The sequence below is a fragment of the Thamnophis sirtalis genome, unplaced genomic scaffold (genome assembly GCF_051295495.1).
Source record: "Thamnophis sirtalis isolate CommonGarterSnake01/CBP01778 unplaced genomic scaffold, rThaSir2_p1.2 scaffold_11, whole genome shotgun sequence".
NCBI lineage: Eukaryota > Metazoa > Chordata > Lepidosauria > Squamata > Natricidae > Thamnophis > Thamnophis sirtalis.
Window position 1 is genome coordinate 15,160,165 of NW_028261391.1, and position 26,802 is coordinate 15,186,966.

General features: G+C 42.2%; 1 protein-coding gene across 2 annotated transcripts in view; it reads left to right on the top strand.

Moving 5' to 3' along the window:
- Window positions 1–26,802, top strand: part of SPATA16 (spermatogenesis associated 16) — a 209,127-nt gene that overhangs the window by 173,130 nt on the left and 9,195 nt on the right. Inside the window, exon 9 of one of the 2 annotated variants that reach the window (XM_014053709.2) lies at window positions 6,170–6,253. The exons of the other annotated variant lie outside the window; for it this stretch is intronic. Within the exon in view, the coding sequence (XP_013909184.2) occupies window positions 6,170–6,253 (84 nt within the window). The remainder of the gene's footprint in view (window positions 1–6,169; window positions 6,254–26,802) is intronic. 2 annotated transcript variants of the gene reach the window in all.

The following is a 26,802-nucleotide window of genomic DNA, read 5'->3' on the forward strand; positions in this document are numbered from 1 at the left end:
GGCGAGGAATCTGAATATTCCCTCAACATAATTTAATGCAGTGATAGGGTTCGATGCCTCCTAAATATTCCAAGAATGAACAAAAATGCCAACAGACTAACCTCCTTTATCTTTTTAAGCTCCACAACTTGTGTATCACAAACTCAAGGCGTTCATCTCTAATCGAGCCGCTCAGCTTTCATACTTGTTTTGAGTATTAGATTTCCTTTTTTTTCCCTTCCATTCAGTCCAGCGGTGGGATTAAAAAAAAATTACTACCGGTTCTGTGGGCGTGGCTTGGTGGGCGTGGCTTGGCTTGGTGGGCGTGGCAGGGGAAGGATACTGTAAAATCCCCATTCCACTCCACTCCAGGGGAAGGATACTGTAAAATTCCCCATTCCCCCCCATCAGCTGGGACTCATAAAGCGGAGAAAAGCTATCTGTTATTTTGGCTCTTGGTCACCAACCTATAAATCCCAGGAAGATGTGTGGTCCCTAATCCACATTTTTGTGGCTCTAAAGGCCATGCTCAGTCCCTGAACGCAATGACTGAAAACCTGAGAGGAGAAACCCAAAGACTGAGCTTTAATTCACATTTTAAAAGTAAAGAAAATCTGGAGGAAGGCGAGTACCAGCATCTTAATCCTGCCTGTATATGCACCGTTCCACCCACAGCAATGCTTGGCTCCTCTCTGAAATGTTAAGTGGAGCCCCCGATCATTAAAACTGGTTAAAATTATCCCTTGTAACAGTTTGAAGTAGACCCTTCCTAAATATATCAGTCCTTCTGATAAAAGACAGAATCCCAAGCTCTACTTCAAACTGTTACAAGGGATAATTTTAACTGTGCATGCATTTAAATTAATTATGATATGCAAATGAACTGTCTCTAGGTTTCTTTTTCCTCCTTCTGGGAAGAGTGACAGCCCAAGCTATACATCACAGTTTAAACACATGCCACAAAAACAGTACTTAAAACTGGCTCTTCCACTGCAAACCTCACCTTCTAGAGAATCCCAATAACCTTTTCAAGGGTAGCGTTGCCAGCAAATCACCTCTAGCGGGTCTGCAAAGCTTTCGAGCTTTCTTTATTAAACTTGGCAGCATCAGAAATCCCGAGATGAATATTCTACAGTGAATAAGCTAATGTGTCTTAGGGCACAACTAGATATAATTCAGATGGATGTTTATAAACAGAAGGATGCGTGTAGGAAATCAGCATCCACCTCTCTCCTAGAAAAATGAGATATTTCAGGAAATATTAAAAGGACAGAATATTTCCCCTAAAAGGCAGGCAGAAACTCACCCCCTCCACTCCACCTTTGTCAATGGGCCATTAAGGCCTGAGCCAGTCGATTCTGCATAACAAAGATCTACCTCCTTCAGGCAGAGCTGTAATAGGAATCCAAAATCCTTTCATTACATCGTCACCCAGCAACAGCTCAACCAACTCTGAGACTCAAAAGACCTACCTCCTTTAGGCAGAGCCATAGCAGGAATTGCCCAAAGCCATTTACCCATCTCACCACATGGCACCTGAGAAGATTACATCATCCAGCAAGGCTCAACCAAGCCTGTGACTCAGGACAGCCTACAGAGTTGCCCCTGCCTGGTCCCATGGGAGTCTGACAACCAATCAGAATACAAGCTCAAATTCAAAAGCCCAGAGAGGCCATAAAACCAGGGCACTCTCAGCATCTCTTCCCCTTTTCCCCCAGGACCTCAAACCATGTGGTCCTGTCCACCATTAAAAACCATCTTTCCAAGCAGTCTCCATGGTTCCAGTCCCCACTCGGAACTGAACCCAGATGGACATTTTCCAACATGGGTATTAACAAGTTTATAAAGATAGAAGGGTCTGAATCCGATTGAGGTCAGTTTCACAAACTGCATTACATAATGGTTAGTTTGATCAGGTTATTGAATAAGTCAAAGTAGTTGGATTCATACTATATGCTAAATTAAAACTAAATAAATCTTATATGATGGGCAAAGTCAAACTAAGACTATTTTTTTCCAGTTTCCCAAGCTTAATGAAGCTACTGACCCTATGGCAGGGAAAACATAGAATACTCTCCCCAATACATTCTGCTGCTCCTTTTCCTCCCATCTTTCAGTTTCAGTTTCAATCTGTATTTTCGCCGTGATTTTATTGAGATTTTTATACATTGGGTTATATAGAGAATGAATAGAATAGAATAGAATAGAATAGAATAGAATAGAATAGAATAGAATAGAATAGAATAGAATAGAATAGAATAGAATAGAATAGAATAGAATAGAATAGAATAGAATTCTTTATTGGCCAATTCGTGGACATTCATCACGAATCATAAGGTACAACACTTAATGATAGTCATAGAGTACAAATAAGCAATCAAATCATACTAGGAAGCAATCAATATAAATTGTAAGGATACAAGCAACATGGTTATAGTTACAAGTGGGAGGAGAAAGGTAATAGGAAGGACGAGAAGAATAATAGTAATACTGTCTTAGTAACCTGTTCTCCAAAAATAAAACCTCCCCGGATAATAAGTCCAATTGGGCTTTTGAGTACATGAGCTAAAATAAGTCCTCTCCTGAAAATAAGCCCTCCCCAAAAATATTGCAATGCAGCAGCAGCCATGAGGTGACCACGCTCGCCTCCTCCTGCACCTCAAAAATAATAAGACCTCCCTGAAAATAAGGCCAAGCACTTATTTCAGGGGTCAAAAGAAAATAAGACCCTGTCTTATTTTGGGGAAAACAGTTTGTAAATAGTTTGACAGTGTTGTGGGAATTAGTTGTTTAGCAGAGTGATGGCATTCAATGAAAAACTGTCCTTGTGTCTAATTCAGTGGTGGAATTAAAAAAAAATTATTACCGGTTCTGTCGACATGGCTTTGTACACGTCACAGGGGAGGATACTGCAAAATCCTCATTCCCTCCCCACTCTCAAAATTTATGTTACCGATTCTCCAGAACCTGTTAGAACTGGCTGAATACCACCTCTGGTCTAGTTGTTCTGGTGTGCAGTGCTCTGTAGCATTGTTTTGAGGGTAGAAGTTGAAACAATTTATGTTCAGGATATGAGGGGTCTGTAAATATTTTCACGGCCCTCTTTTTGACTCGTGCAGTTTACAAGTCCTCAATGGAAGGCAGGTTGGTAGCAATGGTTTTTTCTGCAGTTCTAGTTATCCATTGAAGTCTGTGTCTGGTTGCAGAGACAGGTGCAGAAGACAGAATCAATAAGACAGGTGCAGAAGACAGACTCAATAGTTCCTCTATAGAACTCTATCAGCAACTCCTTGGGCAGTTTGAGCTTTCTGAGTTGGTGCAGAAAGAACATCCTTTGTTGTGCTTTTTTGATGACGTTTTTGATGTTAGCTGTCTATAATTATGGTTTCATTTTGATGTGGTAAGCTGCCTAGAGCCACCTTGGCAGCAAGATGGGTGGCAAACAAATTCAATTAATCACTTGATTTAAAGTTTAATTAATTAATTAAAAGATACATATGTTGTCTGCCCATATTTTGATGCAAGGCAGGGAATATCCGAGGTGGTGTAATTTTATTTGGGGGGAAAAATCTGTTCATCCCGTAAGATCAGACAGAGTTGAGATGCTTCATTAAGCAATCTATTAAGCAACCTTATCTGATAGGACATAGGAGATGTTATCTTGTCTATTAGCCCTAACCTCCGGAACAATCTCTCTCTCTCTCTCCCTCTCTCCCTCTCTCTCTCTCTCTCTCCCTCCCTCCCTCTCTCCCTCCCCCTCCCTCCCTCCCTCCCTCCCTCCCTCTCTCTCTCTCTCTCTCACACACACACACACACACACGCCAGATTGAAACGGCCCTGATTCTGCTTTGCTTTAAATGTGTCTTGAATACAGGTGGTCCTGTTTAGTGATCGCCTGGTTTAGTGAGTGTCCACAGTTATAATTGTGATATTAAAAAATAATAATTCTGCAACCAGTCCTTGTATTTATGACCTTTATAGACCTGTAGTTACCTGTACCCTGTTCAGAACTGTGTGTAAATTTCAGCCTTGATGCAGATTAATGATTTAATTGATAGGTTATATTGAAACTGATTTTGAGGGTCTATTTAAAGCTGCAATTTCTACATCTAGAGGCTGCCTCTTGGAGTTAACTATGAACTGCGTTATTCCACTAGAACAAAACGGCATGCATCTTAAGGAACCAGTATCATTTCCCGCCTTTTTATTTTATGTTGGTTTTGTGTCATATATTTCCTGTAACGGAAGTGTTAATTTTACTGTACTTTTGGGTACCATTTTGGAATCTAATGTAAAAATATCTGCAGACGCCTCACATCCTGGACATAAATTTTTTTCAACTTCTATCCTCAAAAATGACGCTATAGGGCATTGCACACCAGAACAACTTAACACAAGGACAGTTTTTTTCCCCAAATGCCATCACTCTGATTAACATCTAATTCCCACAACACTGTCAAATAATTTACCAAGAATGCATTACTATTATTCTTCTCTTCCTTCCTAGTATCTGTCTCTTCCAACTTATGACTATAACCATGTTGCTTGTATCTTCAATGTATATTGTTTTATTGTTTCCTAGTACAATTTGTTAGCTTATTAGTGTTGTAGTGATTCTAACCTTGACTATCACTAAGTGTTGTATCTTTTTATTCTTGATGAATGTATTCTTTTATATGCACTGAGAGTATATGCACCAGTGGTGGGATTCAAATAATTTAACAACCGCTTCTCTGCCCTAATGACCAGCTGGGTAGGCATGGCTCAGTGGTCATGTGACCACGTGGGCGTGGCCAATTCAACGTCACTCACGTTGATGGGCACTTCGTCTTAGCTGTTACAATGTAATAAGGGTTAATCAGAGAGGCAGTTTCTGTAAGCAGGGCAATAAAGATTAGGCTAGGTACAACACCAGAATGTTTCCTTCCTCCCTTCCTTACAGGATTAGCTCTGTAAAGTGCAAAAAAATAAAAGGAGATTTCTTCCAACAACCAGTTCTCCGAATCACTTAGAAAGTTAATATCCAGTTCTGCCGAACAGGTGCGAACTGGCTGAATCCCACCACTGATATGCACCAAAGACAAATTCCTTGTATGTCCAATCACACTTGACCAATAAAGAATTCTATTCTATTCTATTCTATTCTATTCTATTCTATGGTATTTTACATGTGTTCTGATTCACCATGACATAGAAATTGATGCTATTCTAGCTTTTGAATTAAAAAAAAATAGATTAAGTGTTTTTTAAAAAATAGGAAAGGAAAGCTGAAGACTGTAAAATCATGATGTTTCACTTTGCTTAATGTCCAAATTGCCAGTCCCAATTGTTATCACTACAAAAAACTATTTATTTGGCTTTTTCTCCAGGTCTGAACTAGGGTGAGATTCAGACTGTCTATAGCTTGTCCCACCAGGATTAACATTTTTTTGAATTTTAATTTTAATAGATTTGTATGCCGCCCAATCCCGAAGGACTCCAGGCGGCTTACATAAAAATGTTTAAAAAACAGAATACTAAAAAAATTAAAAATACAAAACAGAGCATTTGTGATGGGTTTTTTTATAACTTTGTTTTTAGTTTTGTACGCTGCCCAGAATCATTAACAAATTGGTGGCCTAAGAATGCGAATACATAAAAACAAACACAAATAGACAAATAACTCAGAGAGAATAGGTTAAAAAAATATCCATTATGCTACACATTTTAGTTTCATTCTAATTTTAGTAGAACACACAAATATGCATTCAATCCCCCTCAGTCCCCTCAGGGAAAAGGGCGGCCTATAAATGCTAAATAAATCTAAATCTAAATTGTTATATTGAAACTAATAGAACTTATATTTCTTATTTTTCCTCATTGCTACAGAACACAAATATTTGTTTTTAAAAAATTCAATTGTTATAAACCTACCAACAAAAAATCCTAGGCTAAAAACCTCATATTTTACTAATGCATATTTACTTATTCGGGGTCATTATTGATCCCCCCAATAAAAAAAAGCAAAGCGTGGATGAGCCCAAGGAGAGGGGGGGGAAACAGATCAAGTGATGTGCTGCTCATTGTGCAAAAGATGAGCAATAAAATCATCAGCGTACAAATGATTTTTTAATTAGCTTTTAATCTGTGTATTTAGGGAAGTTATTTCTGTGTGAATTCCATTCCGATAATTTTTATCTCGGTGTCACAGCTGCAGTCACTAATGGCAGATGCCATGGACACCCTCGAAGGAAGGAAAAGTGATAAAGAACGTGTCTGGAATAAAATTCAAAAGGTAAAAAAAAAAAGCCATATTGGAGGCTAAGCAAAGAGAGAGCAGATGCTAAGAAGTTAAAGGTTTGTCAAGAGGTGATATCAGTTCTTCAAGCTGATGAAAAGTTTGGTCTCATTTCTAAAGGGTTTCAAAATTTTAGCCTTGGCCAATTCATGCCCTGTTTATTTTGAAAAGAGTTTCATTCTTTGTATTTGTACATTCCCTAGGAAAACATGTAAGTTGGGTTGACAAAATCAGACATGAGGAGTGATAAGCCGCCTGGGAAAGCAAAAGGAAATCATTAAAACCATAAAAAAACTAAAAGTTAGAATATTTTGGATATAGCATGCGACACCTAGAAAAATATGCAGGGTATTTTTCCCTCGCTGCTGGGGGTTCACAGGGGTTCAGGCAAACCTCTAGCTAAGATTCTGTGCAGTTCGGAGAACCCCCAAATCCCACTCCTGGCTGGCCCCGCCCATCCCTCCTCTCCCAGGAGTCTCCACATGGCCTGTTTTGGATGCAGGTAAGTGCAGAGCGCCACGGAGGCTCGGGGAGGGCGAAAAATGGACCTACTAGAAGTTCAGGAACTCCAGAGGGCCTCCGGAGCCTGGGGAGGCTGTTTTTGCCCTCAGAGACGCTCCAGAAAAGCCTCCAAAGCCTAGGGAGGGCAAACATTCCCCCCCCCGCCATGATGCACAAGGCCAACTAGGCCATGCCCATCATGGCCACACCCAGCCAGCAACCGGGCAGAGAACCTAAAAATTTTGAAGCCCACCTCTGAAAATACGGCATACTTCACTTCCAAGGAAAGATTGAAGGCAAACGAGGTCCAGGCAGAAGAAGACCATCGTGGCTTCAAAATCTGAGGGACTGGTTCAGACAAAACTCAACAGCACTTTTTTATGTGGCTATTAATAAAAATTGGATCACCAATATGATCGCCAATGTCCAATGATGGATATGGAAGAAGGAGGAGAAGGAGAAGGAGAAGGAGAAGGAGGAGGAGGAGGAGGAGGAGGAGGAGGAGGAGGAGGAGGAGGAGGAGGAGGAGGAGGAGGAGGAGGAGAAGAAGAAGAAGAAGAAGAAGAAGAAGAAGAAGAAGAAGAAGAAGAAGAAGAAGAAGAAGAAGAAGAAGAAGAAATAATGAAGACAGGTTGATTGTGAATATTGAGAAATATGCTTTGACGAATCTGCAACAATAATGTTCCAAAAAGCTGTGCAACCACACAACCACAAAACAATGAAGAAAGCTAAGAAGCAGTACAACGATGACTACATTTGGATACCAACACATCTAGTTTTCTCTTGAGTTTTTGATCCAAGATACAAATGGAAAGATTTGAGTTTTACATTAACTATGGTTACGTCAGATTGAACCCACCAGATCCACAACTGAAGGTTTCAAGCTGATTACTTTATTGTATTCTATTTATAATACAAGAATCTCACCAAACTGCTTGCGTTCTCTTGGGAACAAACAGATAAAATTCCAGGAATTGGGGAGGGGTGCCAATCCTAATTCTCTTGCAACTGCACAACAACTCAAGGCTAATTTCCTACTTGACCTTTCCTTCTTGCCTGGCTGGCAGTTTTCCAACAGGTTCTCTGTGCATTTGAGTCTAAATTGCAGTTAGTTTTTATAAAGGCAAATGAGAACATGTCAGTTTGATGATCTATATTTTGAACTTTGCTAATCCTGGTTAAACTTGAGCACCAAGCATTTTAGACCAGCCAGCTATGTGACACGCTAAAGTAGGGGGAAATGGCAATGCATAATATGCTGTGAATATTATGGCCTCCCTACCAAAAATAATAAAAGAATCTGTTTGGTGTGGGGGTGGGGAATAAAAAGAAAGCAGGAACTTGGTGAAAGTCCATAAAAGAAGCGGTGGAAATTTACAAACTTTTCAAAGGGTGGGAGGTTTCCCCCACCACCAACTTTTAATTTATTTTTACAGTTTCCCCGAGTACATGTTTGCTTAGATTTCAGGTGCATATTTAAAAATACAGTACAAAAAGTACTGATTCGTATGACATTAAGGTAGGATGTGTAGACTATAACTGCAAACAGGTGTGGGCAGATGTCATGGAATGTGGGGTGTGAAAGGGGAAAAGATGAGTAAATCTTTATATATCATCTAATTGCGGGTAGAAGGGGAGGCCTGCCTGCATCCTTAGACCTAAATAAGTAAATAAGTAGAGAGGGATGTTCCTCCCCCAGAAATAATCCCCTCTGTTTTGGATCTGGAATTAGTTGTGTGCTAAGAGCAGGGAAGGATTGCTAGCAAGTATCATTTGGATGTTTTGCAGGTGACCAAAATTATGTTTCACAGATAACCAGATACCTTTATTTCACAGAAAACCAGAAGCTTTATTTTGGAAATCAAGGCTCAAGTTGGGACTCCTATTGCTATATGGGCTCCCTGTTACACATTCTTGAGCTACTTCAATTTATCACCAGGTTGATGATGGCGTTTCCCAGTTTATAATGCCATGTCCATCTTGGGCTAAACCCAAGTCACTGAGGATCAAACATTCAGGCTCTTTTCATCTCTGAGTAGATACAATGTGATCCAAAGTACAGAACCTTAGCATTCGTCCTTTGCCATGGTGAGACCATTCATATGTATGAAGCTAAAACCAGTGTCCACTTTCTGTATCACTGCCCCCTTTTCTGGATTCACATGGTCCTTATTCTGCTAGGAATCTGGAAAATTATTAAGATCTAAACCAGAGGTAGTATTCTGCCAGTTCACACCGATTTGGGCAAACCGGTAGTTGGGACAACGTGAGGCTCCACCCACCCATCCAGACGTCATCACGGATCTTCTGCGCATGCACAGAAGGTTCTGCACATGCCCAGACGCGCAGGGTGCGCGTGCTCCCACTACCGAACCGGTAGTGAAGAAAAAAGATCATTACTGATCTAGACCGAATGTTTTTCACTAATAGTTATGGATTGCTGCTTGGTGTTATATTATGCAATTAAGTTGCATTTTATATGTTATGTTTTGAACTTGGTACTATAAATTGAAGTGCAAATGGCTCAGTCACTTGTAATTGGAGTGGCACATAAACCTCAGGACATGAATCAATCCCTGTCAAAGTTTTTTGTTGGCAGGAAATTCTAGGAGTTACAGTTCAAAGCAGTGGTGGGATTCAGCCAGTTCGCACCTATTCGGGAGAACCGGTTGGTAACTTTCTAAGCAGTTCGGAGAACCGGTTGTTGGAAGAAATCTTTTGTTTTTTCCCACTTTACAGGGCTAATCCTGTAAGGAAGGCAGGAAGGAAACATTCTGGTTTGGTTATTTCCCTATTCTTTATTGCTCTGCTTACAGAAACTGCCTCTCTGGTTAACCTTTATTACATTGTAACAGCTAAGGCGAAGTGCCCATCGACCTGAGTGACATTGACTTGGCCACGTCCACATGACCACCTAGCCCCATCTACCCAGCTGGTCATTAGGGCAGAGAACTGGTTGGTAAATTATTTGAATCCCACCACTGGTTCAAAGCCACTAAACTGAGGGAGAATGTCATGTCTTATTTCTATACATTTTTATTTATAATCCATATTTTCTTTTAGTAATCTGGATTTATTGATTATACTTTATTTATAATGAGGAGCAACCCATCGTGGTAGTACCAGCAGACCTCAAGATCCTGGAATAGTTGCATCACCACCAAAGTACACCTACAATGTTTGACATGCGTTCATTATTGATGCCTCTCTGTTTAAGTTAGATAAAGATCCAAAGGGCAGATTCCTTCTATCTTGTTTTGCATGTATTGTTGCTATAGAATATAATAGAATAACCGAGTTGGAAGAAACCTTGGAGGTCTTCTAGTTCCCCTGCTTAGGCAGGAAACCCTACCCCATTTCAGGCAAATGGTTGTCCAACATCCCCTTAAAAACTTCCAATGTTGGAGCACTCACAACTTCTGGAGGCAAGTTGTTCCACTCATTAATTGTTCTAACTGTCAGGAAATTTCTCCTTAGTTCTAAGTTGCTTCTCTCCTTGATTAATTTCCACTCATTGCTTCTTCTCCTGCCTTCAGGTCCTTTGGAGAATAGCTTGACTCCCTCTTCTTTGTAGCAACCCCTGAAATATGTAATAAGTAGCAGCTCAACCTCCTCATATAAAAATGTGGATGAAAGTATGGCAAAATACAAGGAATATTCCACTCCAAAGATAATAATTCCTATGATCCTTGTTTTTATCACTTTGGAAAAGCAAAAATCAAACAAGGTCACTTTTGTCAACACCCTGATAGAAGATATCTAGCATTTTCCCCCAACCTACTTCGAAATGCCAGGATTTAAACTGGGACGGGTGCTTTTACGTATCAAGCAAATATATTGTTGAATGATTGAGGCTTTTCTCACGAAGAGGGACAGCTGGAAGAAAATACCGAAACTCCTCCCATTTATTCTCCTGGTTTATCATACCGGCTGGGTTTGCAATCACAGTTACCTTGGTTATTGACATAACTCATTTCTGGGTTTACACAATACATTGAATCGTCAGCCAACCAAACTGGATGTGTTCCCAGAACATACTGAGCTGCAGAAAAGAAAAGAGGAACCAAAGCAAGGTTACACTAACCAACACTAACAGCATTTGGCACGTGGTGCAAATACAGCTGCTGACTGTTTAGCTGAGTTGGGTAGATGTGTTGTGTGATCACAGCCACAAGAGAGACAGAAGAGTTGAAATCAGGGATCTAGCAAACCAGAATCCAGTTTATATGCAGGTCGTCCACAACCAAGGCCAAAATTTATGTTGCTAAGCCAGGCAGTTCAATTTTGGCCCATTTTCCAACCTTTCTTTCCATGGCTGTTAAGTGAATCACTGCAGTTGTTAACTTAGTAACATGTAGTTGTTCTCCGAACTACACAAAATTTCCACTACTGGTTCGCCAGAACTGGCCAGAACAGCTGAAGAACACCTCTGCTTCAGAAGTTCATTAGTTCAAGGAAGAAGAATACTGTCCACAATTTTACGCTGGATTTTCTTTTCGTTTTGCCTTGCGACTGTGTCTTCTGAAGCATAAATCTGCTGCAAGAGCTGGTGATGATTCAAAGAAAAGGGGAAACAATCATGACTGGAAGTAAAGTGGACATAATAAAGGGATCGGAGTGGCAAATGATAGCATTTGAGGAAGATGACCGGGATCTAACATCTCCAGAGCCGAAAAAGTTTTTCACAAAAAGTGTTAGCCGAAGCCTTTCAGTGAAGCAGGGATGACAAAATGAGAAGAACGGGATCCTAGTGGAAAGGGGTTCACCTACATTTACCATGCAGCTACTACAATGCCATTTATGCTGAGAAAAATCTCTGTGTAAATCTCCCTTGAATTCATTATATGAGGGATCCTTGGTGTTCTCCGAGCTTCTTGTAGACATTTCATTACTCAAACTAGGTAATACAGGGGTGTCAAACTCGTGGCCCACATGCTGGCCATGGCCACACCTGATTTCAGCGAAGGGGAGAAAAGTCATAATACGTCATGTGATGACGTTGTGATGAAGCGAGTTTGACACCCCTGAGGTAATATCATCAACGCCTCTGGTGGTGTTACTTAGTTTGAGTGATGAAACGTCTGCAAGAAAACAACAAAGCTCAGAGAGCACCGACAACTTCTCATTTCAACCCTGAGCTTCAAATACTCTCCTTTATTGATATACTATTATATACAAGTAGCCCTCAACTTACATTCAGTTCATTCAGTGACCATTCAAAGTTCCAACGGCCCTGAAAAATGTGACTTATGACCATTTTTCACACAACCATTGCAGCATCCCCACAGTCTCATGATCAGAATTTGGATGCTTGGCGACTGGCTCATACCTATGTCCTTTGGGTCATGTTTTCATAGTTTGCAACCTTCTGCCAAGCAGATTCACTAACAACTGTCATTAACTTCACAACTGTATGAATCATTTAACAACTGTGGCAAGAATGATTGTAAAACGGGACAAAACTCAATAAGTGTCTCACTTAGCAACAGAAATTTGGGGTTCAATTGTGATCATAAGTTGAGGACTACCTGTGACAAACCTTCAACTGACACTAAATAAGAACTATATGTGTCCATTCTGACTTACCTATAAATTTGACACAAGAATATTATTCTTATTATTATTCTTATTAATTTATTTGTATGCCGCCCTTTTCCCTGAAGGGACTCAGGACGGCTCACAACTTAAAGGGAGGGGAAAAACAAACAAAGTTACAAAAAACATAAAAACCATACATAATTAAAAAGCACAACAATCATACCATTCGAAGTGGGGCAGCGAGTTTTTAGCCCCAGGCCTGTCGGAACAGCCAGGTTTTAAGGGCTGTGCGGAAGGCCTGGAGGGTGGTGAGGGTACGAATCTCCACGGGGAGTTCGTTCCAGAGGGTCGGAGCAGCCACAGAGAAGGCCCTCCTCCGGGTAGTCGCCAGTCGACATTGGCCGGCGGATGGAATTCGGAGGAGGCCTAGTCTGTGGGATCTAATTGGTCTAGTGGAGGTAATTGGCAGTAGGCGGTCTCTCAAGTACCCAGATCAGAATAGTTTGTAACCCAGGGAGAGCTAAGTTTCTAAGCTCTCTAATGTTTCCTCTTCTATCTAGACATCAGGGGAGAAACTCCTAGAAATAAAAAAATATAGTATTTGTTGCCATATTAACATAAAGTCACTGGAGTACATACAAATTAACTAAATTGATCCTGAGATTGTGAAGCAGCCACAAAGGACAGCCTCATAAACTTGTAAGACAAGAGAGGATTGGATTTGTTTTTGCTTCTGACTGCTACGTATGTACCATATAACCCACTGTTGTGTTTCACAAAGTGCAAAACTGCAGGTAATTCCAGAGTCCCGTTGTTGCTTTTGGTTGCTATCAGATAAATCAAGGGGGAAAAGAACATTGGCCAAAAAAAAAAGAGCCTTTAGGATATTTTGCACAAGTTCCCTCAGAAACAGCCTTGTATAAAATTCAGTTCAAGAGTAGAAAAGAATCACTTGCTTGGGGTGACACGGCTTCAAAGATTGCCTAATTCCCACTATACCTGTGATGGTGAACCTGGGGCACGCATGCCACAGATGGAATGCAGAGCCCTCTCTGCGGGCACGTGAGGTGTTACCCAGCTCAGCTCCACTGCACATGTGCGCACCAGTGGCGGGTTTCAAATTTTTTTATTCTGTAGATGTGGCCTGTTTTGTGGGAGGGGCTTGGTGGTCATGTGACCAGGTTGGAGTGGCTTGGTGATCATGTGACCGGGTGGGAGTCACTTGTCAGTCATGTGACTGAGTGGGAGGGGCTTGGCAATTATGTGACCAGGTGGGAGTAGCTTGGCAGTCATGTGACTGGGTGGGAGTGGCCAAGTCTATGTCACTGAATTCTTTGCCCCAAAGAATGACCTACAAAAAGAAGATATAAAAAAGGAAATTTATTATTTTGTGCACTTACTACTTAACTAAGAATAAAATAAGTACACAAAACAATAAAACAGCTACTTACAGAGGAAATTATGGCTGTCTTTGCCAGTCTTCAACATTACTGACCACCTTACACACACACTTCCAGCCCCTCTTCCCTCTCCTGGATTCACTCAGACGTTCTTAAGACTCACAGCCTGTGCACAGCACACCCACTTCCAGCCCCTCTGCCTCTTCCCTCTTTCTGGATTCACTCAGACTTTTTCGAAAGAGTGGAAGAGTGTATGAGTGTGCACAGGCTGTGAATTTTCAAAACGTCTGAATGAATCCAAGATGAGGGCTGAAGAGGTGCGCCAGCTGATTTTCAGGTCTCTGCTGTGCATATGGTGGGAGGGGGGGTCACATGCAGGAGTCGCATGGAGGGCTCCCCCCCCCAGCCTGTTTTTGGTTCCAGGAGCAGTGGTGAAATCTAATTTTTTTGCTCACCATTTCTGTGGGCGTGGCTTAGTTGGGGGGGTCATGTGACTGGGTGGCCGTGGCCCACTTTTTTTTCACTTTTTAAATCATTTTTGTCCTGCCTGTTTGCCTGAACTGTCAGGGGGGAAAATGCCTTAAAAAGTGGGGGGAAATGGTTCCATGCAATCGTCTGAACCATTTTTTTTCACTTTTTAAAACATTTTTTTACTACCAGTTCGGGCGAATAGGTAGTAAAAAATGCTTTAAAATGTGAAATAAAGATGGTGCAATGATTGGATCATCCAACCTAACAATTGGGTAGGTTGCAATCATTGGAAGCCTTTTTTTACTACCAGTTCGCAGAACCAGGCACAATCATCCCTACCAGTTCGGCTGAACCGGGCTGAACTGGGAGGATTTCACCCTTACCCAGGAGGCCTCAGGGAGGCCTGCTAGGCCAAAAATGGGCCACGGGGGGGATGTGCAGTGGGACATGGCGTGCAGGGGATGTCCCGTATGCATTGCATTATGGGTGTGGGCCTGTGGTGGGTTTCAAATTTTTTAAGAACCTCTTCTGCAGGTGTGGCCTGCTTTGTGGGAGTGGCTTGCTGGCCATGTGACTTGGTAGGAGTGGCTTTCCAGCCATGTGACCGGGTGGGAATGGCTTGCCAGCCATGTGACCGGGTGGGAGTGGCCAACTTGTAAAATGTGGTGAACTTGTAAAATGTTGACTCAGCAACTCTGGCATTTGAAGCATGCAAGTCTTAAAGCTGTCAAGTTACAAGACCCTTGCATCCCTAAACCTTTAGGGGAAAAAATCCCAGGGGTGTTCAAACTTGACAGCTTTAAGACTTGTGGATTTCAACTCCCAGAATTCCTCCTCTTGCTCTTCATCTTAATGATGTGCGGACGGGCAGGGGGAGGGAGATGGAACCGGTTCTAAACGGCACTGTAGATTTGTGGAACCTCTTCTATAGAAGAAGTTAGAACTGGCAGGAACCCACCCCTGGTGTGGGCATGTGCGCGCACGCTTTCGGCATATGAGGACAAAAAGGTTAGCCATCACTGCACTCTACCTTTTGGCCAGCCAATGACCCAGGGGTTATTAAAAATTAATCTTAAGAAACCTCTAAACCCAAATCCTTCTTTGATGCTTGGTGTGCATCTGCGGAGCCTTTTCAACTCATGAGAAGCTTTCATGCCTGACATTTCCCAAATTATTATTATTTAACATGGATTCAGCATCCCCATGTTAACTCTTAAACAGTTTCAATAGATTCCAGCATCATAGGAAGGCCCAGCTATTCAGCCTCTGGCACCTGTTCCAAACTTTCTTTCTCATCTTTCCAGATCCAGGTTGCCCCTTTTGTCTTCATTACCACAGAATTAATTTACACGTGTTGGAGAAAATAGCCACCATCTAAGCTGGAGCAATTAGTGTTAAATGAGGAATGCTGAATTTGCCATCCTCACTAGTGAAATCCGGCTGTTACAAAAGAAGCAGCTGTTATCCTTAATGAAAACATTCAGCCCTTTTCTCTGAAATAGCAGAATAATGATGTATGGGGTTTATTTTCCAAATGGGTAAAAAGAGAGCTGATGAAATCTCACCTTCTCTTTCTTTTAAAAAATAAATAAGTAAAGGAGTTTGCATTCCTAGGCAACAGGAGACTATCACATATTATGTGGATACAAACAAGGAGCCTCTGAAAATGTTTTATGGGGAAATTACATTTGAACATAGACTTGCCTTAGTTTGACATGTCTTCCCCCCAACCATGAATGTAGTGTGAATTCTTAGGTTGGAGCGGTGGGCAGGTGGATTGATGGAGAGGATTTATTTTCTTGGCAGAAATAGTTTACATCAGGGGTGGGTTTCTCGCCCCGTTCCAACCGGTTCAGTTGGAACGGGGCTGGCGGCGTCCTCGTGCACGCGTGCGGTGCACGCATGCGTACTAGCGTCTGCGCGATGCTCCAGCTGCTCCTGTAGGATCGCGCAGGCGCTGTATGCGTCCTGCGCATGTGTGGAAGCGCAGAACTAATCAAAACCGGGTAAGGACCGCGGGCGGGCGGGCGCGCCCTTTGCCGTTCCCGGAAGTTACTTACTTCCGGATTCGCCGACCAACCAGTTCGCAGGGACCGCCGCGAACCAGTTGAAACCCACCCCTGGTTTACATGCATCATCTTGCAAGACCTAACTTACTACCCTATTTCCCTGAAAATAAGACCTCCCCGGATAATAAGGCCAATCGGGCTTTTGAGCACATGTGCTAAAATAATCCATCCCCCCAAAATAATCCCTCTCCAAAAATATTGCAACACAGCAGCAGCCATGAGGTGACCACGCTCGCCACCTCCTGCACTCAAAAATAAAAAGACCTCCCCCAAAATAAGGCCAAGCACTTATTTCGAAGGGGTCAAAAGAAAATAAGACCATGTCTTATTTTCATGGAAACACAGTAGTAGCAGAGTGGGGGCTGTTTTAGATTCATGAAATGGCAGCAAATGTTTTTTTAACAGATTGGAACTTACAGATGAGGGACCAGCTTCAAAGCATTGCTCCATGCAACACTTCTCCAAAGCAAAACAGTCTTTCAAAGATTAGAATAGCAGTCCCACAGGTGCTTTTCCAAAAGCAACTTGACCTTCTTGGGTTTTTTTTCCCCTTGAAAACATTTCACTTCTCATCCAAGAAGCTTCTTCAATTCTGACTGAATGGTGGAGAATGGAAGCATTTATGTTCTTTGCAGACATCCGGTCATAAGTATTCTGACCAGTTCAAAGAAGGTCCCATGCCCATTTGTCCTCTAATTCAGGTGACACTGTGGGTCAGTGGTGGGTTTCAAAAAATGTTAAAACCTCTTCTGTAGGTGTGGTCTGCTTTGTGGGAGTGGCTTGCCAGCCATGTGACTGGGTGGGAGTGGCTTGTCAGTCATGTGACTGGGTGGGAGTGGCTTGCCAGCCATGTGACAAACAAGCAAAAGAAAATCTGAAAAGAAAATGTGTTACTTACTAAAAGGATGCAACGACCTGAAAAATTTCTTAAAGTTTGATTTTGAAAACCTGGGTGATGGTTGTTTTTACAGGAGGGAATAATTTGTATTAAAAAGACATTTTTGGAATGTAAAAATTTGTAACCAGATGTGGGTTTCTGCCTGTTCACCCCAGATATGGCGAACCAGTAGTGGCAATGGTGGGAGGCTCCGCCCACCCGCCCAGACGCTTCTGCACATGCGCAAAAGCATCACGCAAGTACACGCACAAGTGCGTGCACGAGTGAACCAGTAGTAAAATAAATTGAAACCCATCACTGGTTGTAATTAAGAGGCTAGAAATCTTGCTGGTTAGAATGACTTTGCTCATTTTTTGCATTTTCTGAATTCTTCCAAACACAGCACTCATTTTCAGCCTATTCATGGGTTTCTACAAATAGCAATTGCACTTAGACTTATATACCACTTCACAGTGCTTTACAACTCTCTCTAAGCGGTTTACAGAGACAGCATATTGTTCCCAACACTCCGGGTCCTCAGTTTACCGACCTCGGAAGGATGGAAGGCTGAGTCAACCATGAGCTGCTCAGGATCAAACTCCTGGATGTAGGCAGAGTCAGCCTGCAATACTGCCTTCTAACCACTGCACCACCATGCCTATCAAGAAAAACTGGGATTTGACCCACTCTGGTTATAACACAATTTTTACCTTCCAAAAATGTATTTTTAATTTTAAAAAAAATAGTTTCTGCCATCTCTGTAAGTCGAATTCCTTTCCAGGCAAGGAACCTTAGAGATCAATTTTGTTGCAAGAAGAGAGACAGATTGAAAAGTCCCAGCCCAAGAACAATACAGTATTTTACTTCTTCCCTGCAATGTTACAGCTTTCTCGGGCATATTTTCTCAGGGCTCAATACTGTAATGGCAAAAATAGCTGCTATATTTTGCTCTATAAAAGCCATCTGTAACCTGATGCTTCCAAATGTACGGCATTCCATTACCATTCCATTCCTCCCAGCCTGCAAGCCCAATTGCTAAGAAAAGGGAAATGTAATACATCTAGAAGACGACCCGTTTGGGTTGCTGTAGACGTGTCCCCCAACCAAGGTGGCGCAGTGGTTAAATGCAGCACTGCAGGCTACTGCTAGATCAGCAGTTCAGCGGTTCAAATCTCACCGGCTCAGGGTTGACTCAGCCTTCCATCCTTCCCAGGTGGGTAAAATGAGGACCCAGATTGTTGGGGGCAATATGCTGACTCTCTGTAAACCGCTTAGAGAGGCCTGAAAGGCCTATGAAGCGGTATATAAGTCTACTGCTATTGCTATTGCTATCCATATAAAATCCCAAATCTTAATCTCAGTGATAAGAACCCTGGTGGTGCAGTGGTTAAAATGCAGTATTGCAGGCTGAATCTGCCCACAACCAGGAGTTCGATCCTGATGGGGTTCAAGGTTGACTCAGCCCTCCATACTTTTGAGGTCAGTAAAATGAGGACTCAGATTGTTGGGGAAAATATGCAGTTTATAAATGGCTGAGAGAGTGCTGCAAAGCATTGTGGAGTGTCGACGTGCAAGTGCTAATTGCCCATCCAAATAGGTGGGGATCTCTGCAGAGGAATTTTTTAAAAAGAATGCCATATTTACCTACAGTATCTCTTTTAAACAAATGCTCTACTGAAGCATCAGCATAATTTAGATTGAGAAAATGGTAGTGGGAGAAGAGTAAACTCCCAATTCTCATGCTGATGCATATTTTTTTCACCACTGCAAAAGTGGCCGAAAAATCCCTGGATTGCATCCTAACGTGTAGTTTGATAAGGGATGCAGTGGCTCTGTGGCTAAAAAACTGAGCTTGTCGATCAGAAAGGTTGGCAGTTCAGCGGTTCGAACCCCTAGTGCTGTGTAATGGAGTGAGCTCCCGGTATTTGTCCCAGCTTCTGCCAACCTAGCAGTTAGAAAGCATGTAAAAATGCAAGTAGAAAAAATAGGAACCACCTTTGCTGGGAAGGTAATAGTGTTCTGTGTCCCTTTGGCATTTAGTCATACCAGCCACATGACCACAGAGACGTCTTCAGACAGCGCTGGCTCTTCGGCTTTGAAACGGAGATGAGCACTGCCCCCTAGAGTCAGGAACAACTGACTCTAGAGGGCAGTGGGAAGGAAACGTTTACCTTTACCTGTAGTTTGAACTGTCCATAATATGTTGTTGGATCATTTTTTAGAATACCTTCATCCAAAGAACTAACATCACCTTGGCGACTAAATCAAGAGAAGGTTGCAGAGCAAAGAAATATAGTGTGGTAAACAAGGAACCAGTTTAGCAGATGGATAAAGTGATGCTTACAACCTACTCTTGGGGTGGGGGCATTCCTGTTTAGTCTGTAATACTCAAAATACACTAGCCACAACTTGAGTGTACTAGTTGCAGAGGTCTTGCAAGCTTGAGTCTTGACATTTTTCAAAACCAAATTAGGTGCAATTTTGCCATTATCCTGCACAAATGCTGCTGATTTTTAAAAATGATAATAGCATCAAGTTTAAGGAGTACTATATTACAAAGGCTCAGATCCATCAACTTGTTTTTACTCAGCTTTTCATTTTCAACGATCAGCCTGTTTCAATTTCTCTTTGTTGCCCATTCTTTAATTCATAAATTCGGTTTGGCTCATTCCTGTACCTGCTAATTGGTAAGTTGTTCCCTTAGCTGTTTCTTTTCCCTGTGAGTGTTCTCTCAGAAAGAGTGTGCTAAGAGAAGTGAGGGGGAAACATGCATTCTGAGCATACTCCTCCAAACATATTTCTGCTTGCAGTTAGGGATTTGTTTTTTAGCATTAGAAAGCAATTTTAAAATTGTATAAATGCATAAATATAGGGGTTTGGGGCCTAATTACCAGTTTTTGCAAACCATTTTCTCTTATCTAATGCCGTGTTGCACACTAATTTATCTAATGCAATGTTTTTCAAGCTTGACAACATTTAAGATGTGTGGACTTCAACTCCCACAACTCCTCAGCCAGTATGCTGAGGATACTGGGGAATTCTGGGAGTAGAAGACCGCACATCTTAAATTTGTATGGGAATCAAAGTAAGCAGAAGATATTTCCCCTTCTCCTGCTGCCCTCAGAAACATCCTTCATCTTAAAAAAACAGTAGCTGTGGCCCTTAAGGCCTTTGTACAATCTCAGGGTTGTGCTCCAGGTGTGCCCATTCCTGGATCATGAGGCTTTGTTCACAATTATTTATGTCTCCTGACCTCTCCTCTGAATTATTACAATGTGCTCTTCTTCATGATGCTGCCTGGAAGAGCATTTGGAAGTCTCAATTGGTGCAAAATGTAATTGCACAGGTAGTAAATGGTATCAGATATTTGACACAGGTGACATCACTGCTTCATGAGCTGCATTGGTGGTAGTATGTTTGCCCAAACTGCTGATTATCACTTTCAAAGCCCCTGGTTTCTTAAGGGGAAAGCGGTACGGTGACCTCGCAAATAAGGCGCTGGGCTTTTTGACTGGAAGGTTGGCAGTTCAAGACCCAAATAACACATGACAGAGTGAGCTGCCATTCTTTCCCTAGCTCCTGCCAATCTATCAATTTGAAAGCCTGCAAGTGTGAGTAGATAAATAGGTACTATTTTTGGCGGGAAGATAACAACATTCTGTATGCCTCAATGTATAGTCATGGTAGCCACATGAGCACAGAAATGTTTTCAGACAACTCTAACTCCCCCATCTAGGAAAGGGAGAGGAGGACCACCTCCTAGAGTTGGACACGATTGGACAAGGGAAGCCTTTTAATCTAAAGGACCATCTTCTTCCAGTCATTTCCAACCATCCAATTCAATTCAGCAGATTGGGCATTTTACAGGTCCTGTCAGCCAAGGAATGCCAGCTGAAGGGGACCAGGAGGCATTCCTTCTCTGCCATATCCCCTGAGAATTAAAATAAGTAGGAAAATAGTTGGCACCTCAAAGTGTGTAATAAACGAAAAGAAAATATTTAACTTTTTTTAATATCTTCGTTTTGTCTAATCACAGATTAACACATCACTTTTGTTAAATGGGTTTGGCTCCTCTTCTTGGTGGCTAGATGAACCAACGACGATCTCCTTTTCTGTATCAATTTAGAATTAACATATAATGCTGAATAATTAACTCGTGGCTCACCTGGTAATTCAGACAGTGATTTATATCTCTTTTACATCTTTTTTTTCACATTTTGAACGTTATGCGCATGTGCAGACCTATTTACAGGCAACTGTGCATACATGCAGAGTGCGCAAATTGCGCATGCACCGAACCCGTAGTAATGCCAGCAGAAACCCACCCCTGGTTCTTTTCCAAGTGGAAAGAAAGACACTGGAAAAATGGGGACTGCTTGGAAAGATGGTAGATAGGACCCCAGGTTTGAGGTCCTGGGCAAAGAAAAAAGCACATGGGTGGAAGAGAGAGAGAGATTTATAACCCCTCTTGGACCCCGCCTTGGAGCTTCCTGTTCCTGCGTGAGAAAGGTATTCTGATTGGTTGTCAGGCTCCCATGGGGCCATGCAGGGATAACTTTGTAGTGTCTTGAGCCCCAAGGTTGGTTGAATCTTGTTGGGTGGTGTAATCTCCCCAGGTGCCATGTGGTGAGTTATGCTGCTAGATGGGTAGAGGGCTAATCCTACCTATGTTGGATATTGGGTGAAAACAATTGCTTATGAATAGAACTAGCTATCTCTTTATCTCTTAAGTGCTGACATATGCTGTGGGCTATTAAAAGTCTGCTTCCTGCTTAAAAAACATGTTTCTCCATTTCTCATCCAGGGAAATATAATATTCTGGCCTTTTTAATATTTCCTAGAATATTTAATTTTTCTAGGAGAAGGGTGGGTGCTAACGTGTTTCCCCGAAAATATGACCTGTCCTGAAACTAACGCCTTACCACATTTTTTGCGTGGACAAAAATATAAGCCCACGCCTGAAAATAAGCCCCTTGGGCAACCCCCCCTCCAGCTAGCCAGAGCGCCGCTCACCGACCTAGCAGTATCCCAAAGGGGCCAAGCCGTGGGAGCCAGGGGGGAAAGGCGCTCACATTGCTTGGCTCCTTCGGGACACAGCTAGGTTGGGGAGTGGCGTTCTGTCTGGCCGGAGGGGGGAGTTGCCGGGCAGCTGCTCCCTTGCGAACTGGCTCCCGAAGAGCCTGGCACAGCCTCAGGGGCAAAGCAGCCATGAGGTGACCACGCTCATGAGCAGCTGCCCGGCAAATCCCCTCTACAGCCGGGCAGAGCACCATTCACTGACCTAGGGGGTATCCCTAAGGCGCCAAGGCACGTGGCACTCTGCCCGCTCCCCAGATCCCGCAGCTTGGCACATTCAGGATATCCCCTCGGTCAGTGCATAGAGCTCTGCACAGCTGGAGAGGGGGTTGCGCGAGCACCTGTTCTGCTCCCACCATGCTCTGAGCATAACTTCTTCTCCGGCTTCCAAACTCCAAAACTCGGCTGCCGAGTCTTCCAGCAGCGGCCGCTCTAAGAGTGCGCTCTATGGTTGTGGACTGGCTGCTGGAAGACTCTCTGTCCGGAAGACTCTCTGAGTGTATCTGTTTAAAGGATATCCATGCAGTTTTCTGTTTTTTGTTCAGTTTTGTAATCTTAATTTAATCTTTCCGATCTCTTGGAAGAATACTTGGCTCTGATGACTTGCTTGGGGCTCACAGAGGAGCATTCAGCCTTGGGGTTGGTTAGTGTTTGAAAAAAATATGCTGCAAAATAAAAATAAACTACATATATTCTTCAACATAGAATCCCATTGGGACCAGAATTTCTATTACTAAGCAAGACAGTTATTAAGTGGGACTTGTCCAATTTTATTAGACTTTTTGCCATGACTGTTAAGAGAATCATGGCGCTTATTAAGTGAATCATGAGGTTATTAAGCAAATCTGCCTTCTCCCATTGACTTTGCTTCTTGGAAGCAAGCTAGGAAGGTTGCAAATGATGATTACATGACCCTGGGATGCTGCAACATTCTTAATGCATGCCAATTATTATAAAAAAAGATGTTGAGACTTTAGAAAGAGTGCAGAGAAAAGCAACAAAGATGATTAGGGAACTGGAGGCTAAAACATATGAAGAACGGTTGCAGGAACGGGTATGTCTAGTTTAATGAAAAGAAGGACTAGGGGTGACATGATAGCAGTGTTCCAATATCTCAGGGGCTGCTACAAAGAAGGGGGAGTTAAACCATTCTCCAAAGCACCTGAAAGCAGGACTGGAAGCAATGGATGGAGACTAATCAAAGAGAGAAGCAATTTAGAACTAAGGAGAAATTTCCTGACAATTAAAACAATTAATCAGTGGAACGACTTGCCTCCAGAAATTGTGGGTGCTCCAGCACTGGAGACTTTTTAAGAAGAGACTGGACAATCATTTGTCTGAAATGTTCTAGGGTTTCCTGCTTGAGCAGGAGATTGGACTAGAAGACCTCCAAGGCCCTCCCAACTCTGTTTCTCTGTAATTGCCAAGTGCCCAAATTTTGATCATATGACTGTGAAGATGCTGCCCTGATCGTAAATGTGAGGACAGTCACTTTTTTCAATGCCTTGCAACTCTGAAAATCACTAAACAAGTCCTGCCTGTAGAAGCTGCACGATCAAAGAGGATAAAGTTGTACAGCACTTTGTATGTTTAAAAGCTCAAGGGAACAGATGGAAATATGTGCATACTTTTGGCAGCCTGCGGGACAACAACTACAAAAATAAGCTAAGCAGGGTTCTAAAAACAGCAAGAAATCCATAGCAACAGTTCAGCAGTACAATAAAGTGCACAAGGAAAGAGCAAGTGAGAATACATCACTTTAGGACACTAATTAAGCAATGCCCACTGAAATAAAATAGACACCGTAAATTATTTGACCCCTCTGTTATGAATAATTGATTTTCTCTGTTTAATCTAGTCTTTAATAACAACCTAATAATGCTTCTTATTTTCTTTTAAGCACCTGCTGTTTCCCGCTTAATGGCAAAGTCAGGATAGATTATGGATTACTAAACCCGAAAGGCATTTGTGACGACTTTCTCAATTTCTAGACCTTTTGACAGTCAAGCAGAACTTACAGACTCACAAAATATGTAAACTAACTTCACGCTTTCTGCACGAGGCAATTCCTAGCATAATTTAAGTAGAGCCGGTGCAGTTTAGATCTAAATTTCCTTGCTAAATTTCCAATGCTTCATCAATTTACTTATGCCAAAAAAAAAAAACTGCTTTCTTCTTCTATTCCTGGGTTCAGAACTATTCCCAACAGCCTTCAGGTTCAGCCTCTGTTTTTCAAAAGCTGACAGGGTCTGCCGTTATGAGCTGTCAGTGTAAAAATTTGAAGTGCCAAGGAAAATTTATAGGTGGCATAAAAAATGCAATGGGATTTAATATCGAATTAAATAGGACAAGGAATAAGCTGCGCCAAGCTTGTTATCTGTTTACGTATTTCATGCCATTTGTAACCAAAACAAAATTGCGTCCTTTTTTAAAATGTCTTGACAGAGCTGCACTTAGAACCTGGCACCAAGCAGATGTTCTGTTGGAAAGGGACACCTTCACCACAAGAACATCTGGTTTCGGTTGCCACGAGGTATCCGAAGCCTGAAACAACCTCAGGGACAAAGGCAAATGTCTGTATCAACTTAGACATTTGATTCAAGCTAGGCTTCACAAGAGCATGAAGCAACTCCTTGTCCCGACAAAAACCCCTTTTATTAATTTACTGTGAATTATTCTCATTTACATACAACAAAGTCTGTCAAGGGATGATTTACAGTCACCGACCTTATCTGGCTTGTAGATCTGCCAGGCCAATATCTGCAAAACTTGGCAAGGAGACTCGGAGAGTCACGGACCAATTAAGCGAACTAATTGTCTCCTGCAAACTCCACTCCTCTTTCGCTCCTCTTTTATTTCCTCTGGGAGGGGCCATTCATCGTCCACCTATGGCCTTACTCCCAAGTTGATCCTTGTTCTTTAGCTGTTCCCTTCGTCTGGCAACTCTGTGCATGCACACACTGGGAACAGGCTCCAGCTGTTCATCTGCCTCACTGATGTCTGACTCTGAAGGCAGATGGTAACTGGCATATGGCTCTGGCCCCCTCTCTGCCTCTGACACGGAGCCCTCATCAGAGTCTTCCCCAGACTCCAGGAGTGGTCCATGTTCTTCCGCAACCTCCTCACTGTCAGAATCTGCTGACAGTTCTGCTGGCCACTGGCAGGCCACAACACAGGTTATCAACCAGCAAGCTTGGTTTAATTGCCAAGTCTTGGCCTCTTGAGTGAGCAACATACAATACAATACAATAGCATGCTTGAGTTGGTATGAGAAATTGTACAAACTCTGGCCCTAACCCTAACTGCACATTCCCCATTTTTCCTAACATTCTCCAACAAGGTACAATATTAAAAACTGATACATAAAAATGTCTTACAAATGGAACTCAAACAGGCTGGCTGAGGGGAGAAATCTTGATTCTTTACTGAAGTAGGAAGAGCAGCTGCAAAGAGAAGTGTCCGCAGAGGGGGTCATAGTCAAGAAGGCACCTGCTGTGGCATGATCAAAGCCTCACCTCATTTTTCTGTGGCGTGTTGTACATACAACGAGGCAGGGATACGACTGTATGTTCATAGAGACTTGCTTGACTTTTAAATCAGACACTTTGTGGACACTCCTGTCAGGGTTCCATAAGGTTGGGTTGAGGATTTTTTAGGTCTTCTAATGTGCGCTCGGCCACTCGGTTTCTGAAAGCATCGGCCTCCCTTAACATCTGGAAAGAATTAAAATCCACATTTCTTACGAGCCATTTAATGTCCATGAGTTACAGTATCTCAGATTTGGTTCAGAAATAAGGGTTTGCTTGAGGTTACGCCCTGCATTTCAGAGCTTAGCGGAGATTTGAACCAGAGTGTCCCTACTTATAGTAGTTCAACATTGTAAATACAAGACACTCAACAGCTTTTTCCAACTTCTCTCCTTCAGCAATATGTATGTGTGTGTGTACAAATACAAATATCTATATCTATATCTCTACATCTATCTATCTATCTATCTATCTATCTATCTATCTCTTATATAACTATCTCTATCTCTCTATCTCTCATGTGTGTATATGTGTGTTCATATACGAATTTCTCTCTCTCTCTCTCTCTCTCTCTCTCTCTCTCTGTATCTATCTATATCTTTATCTCTATCTCTCCATCTCTCATGTGTGTATACATATATGAATATCTATCTATCTATCTATCTATCTATCTATCTATATCATCTATCTATCTATCTATCTCGTATGTGTGTGTGTCATTTATCACCAATGCAATATAGAACCTCATAATGTTAAATGAGTTCTTAAGGATTTGATCTTCAGAACTTTAGGTACCATTTTTGCCTCCCCCCCCCGGGGGGGGGAGTCCTCTCTGATATTGGTTGTTGTTTTTGCAGACATTTCATTACCTGAGTAGGTTACATCTTCAGTGCTAGAACTAAAGCATTGACGGTGTTTCCTAGTTTGGGTAATGAAACATCTGCAAGAAAACAATCATGCTTAGAGCCCACCAAGGACCCTTCACTTTAACTCTGAGGTACAAACATTCTCTTTTATTGGTATCGTTTGTTGATGGCAGTCTGTAATCCTACACTTGCTTTGCATGCAACCAGTTTAAAGGAAGATG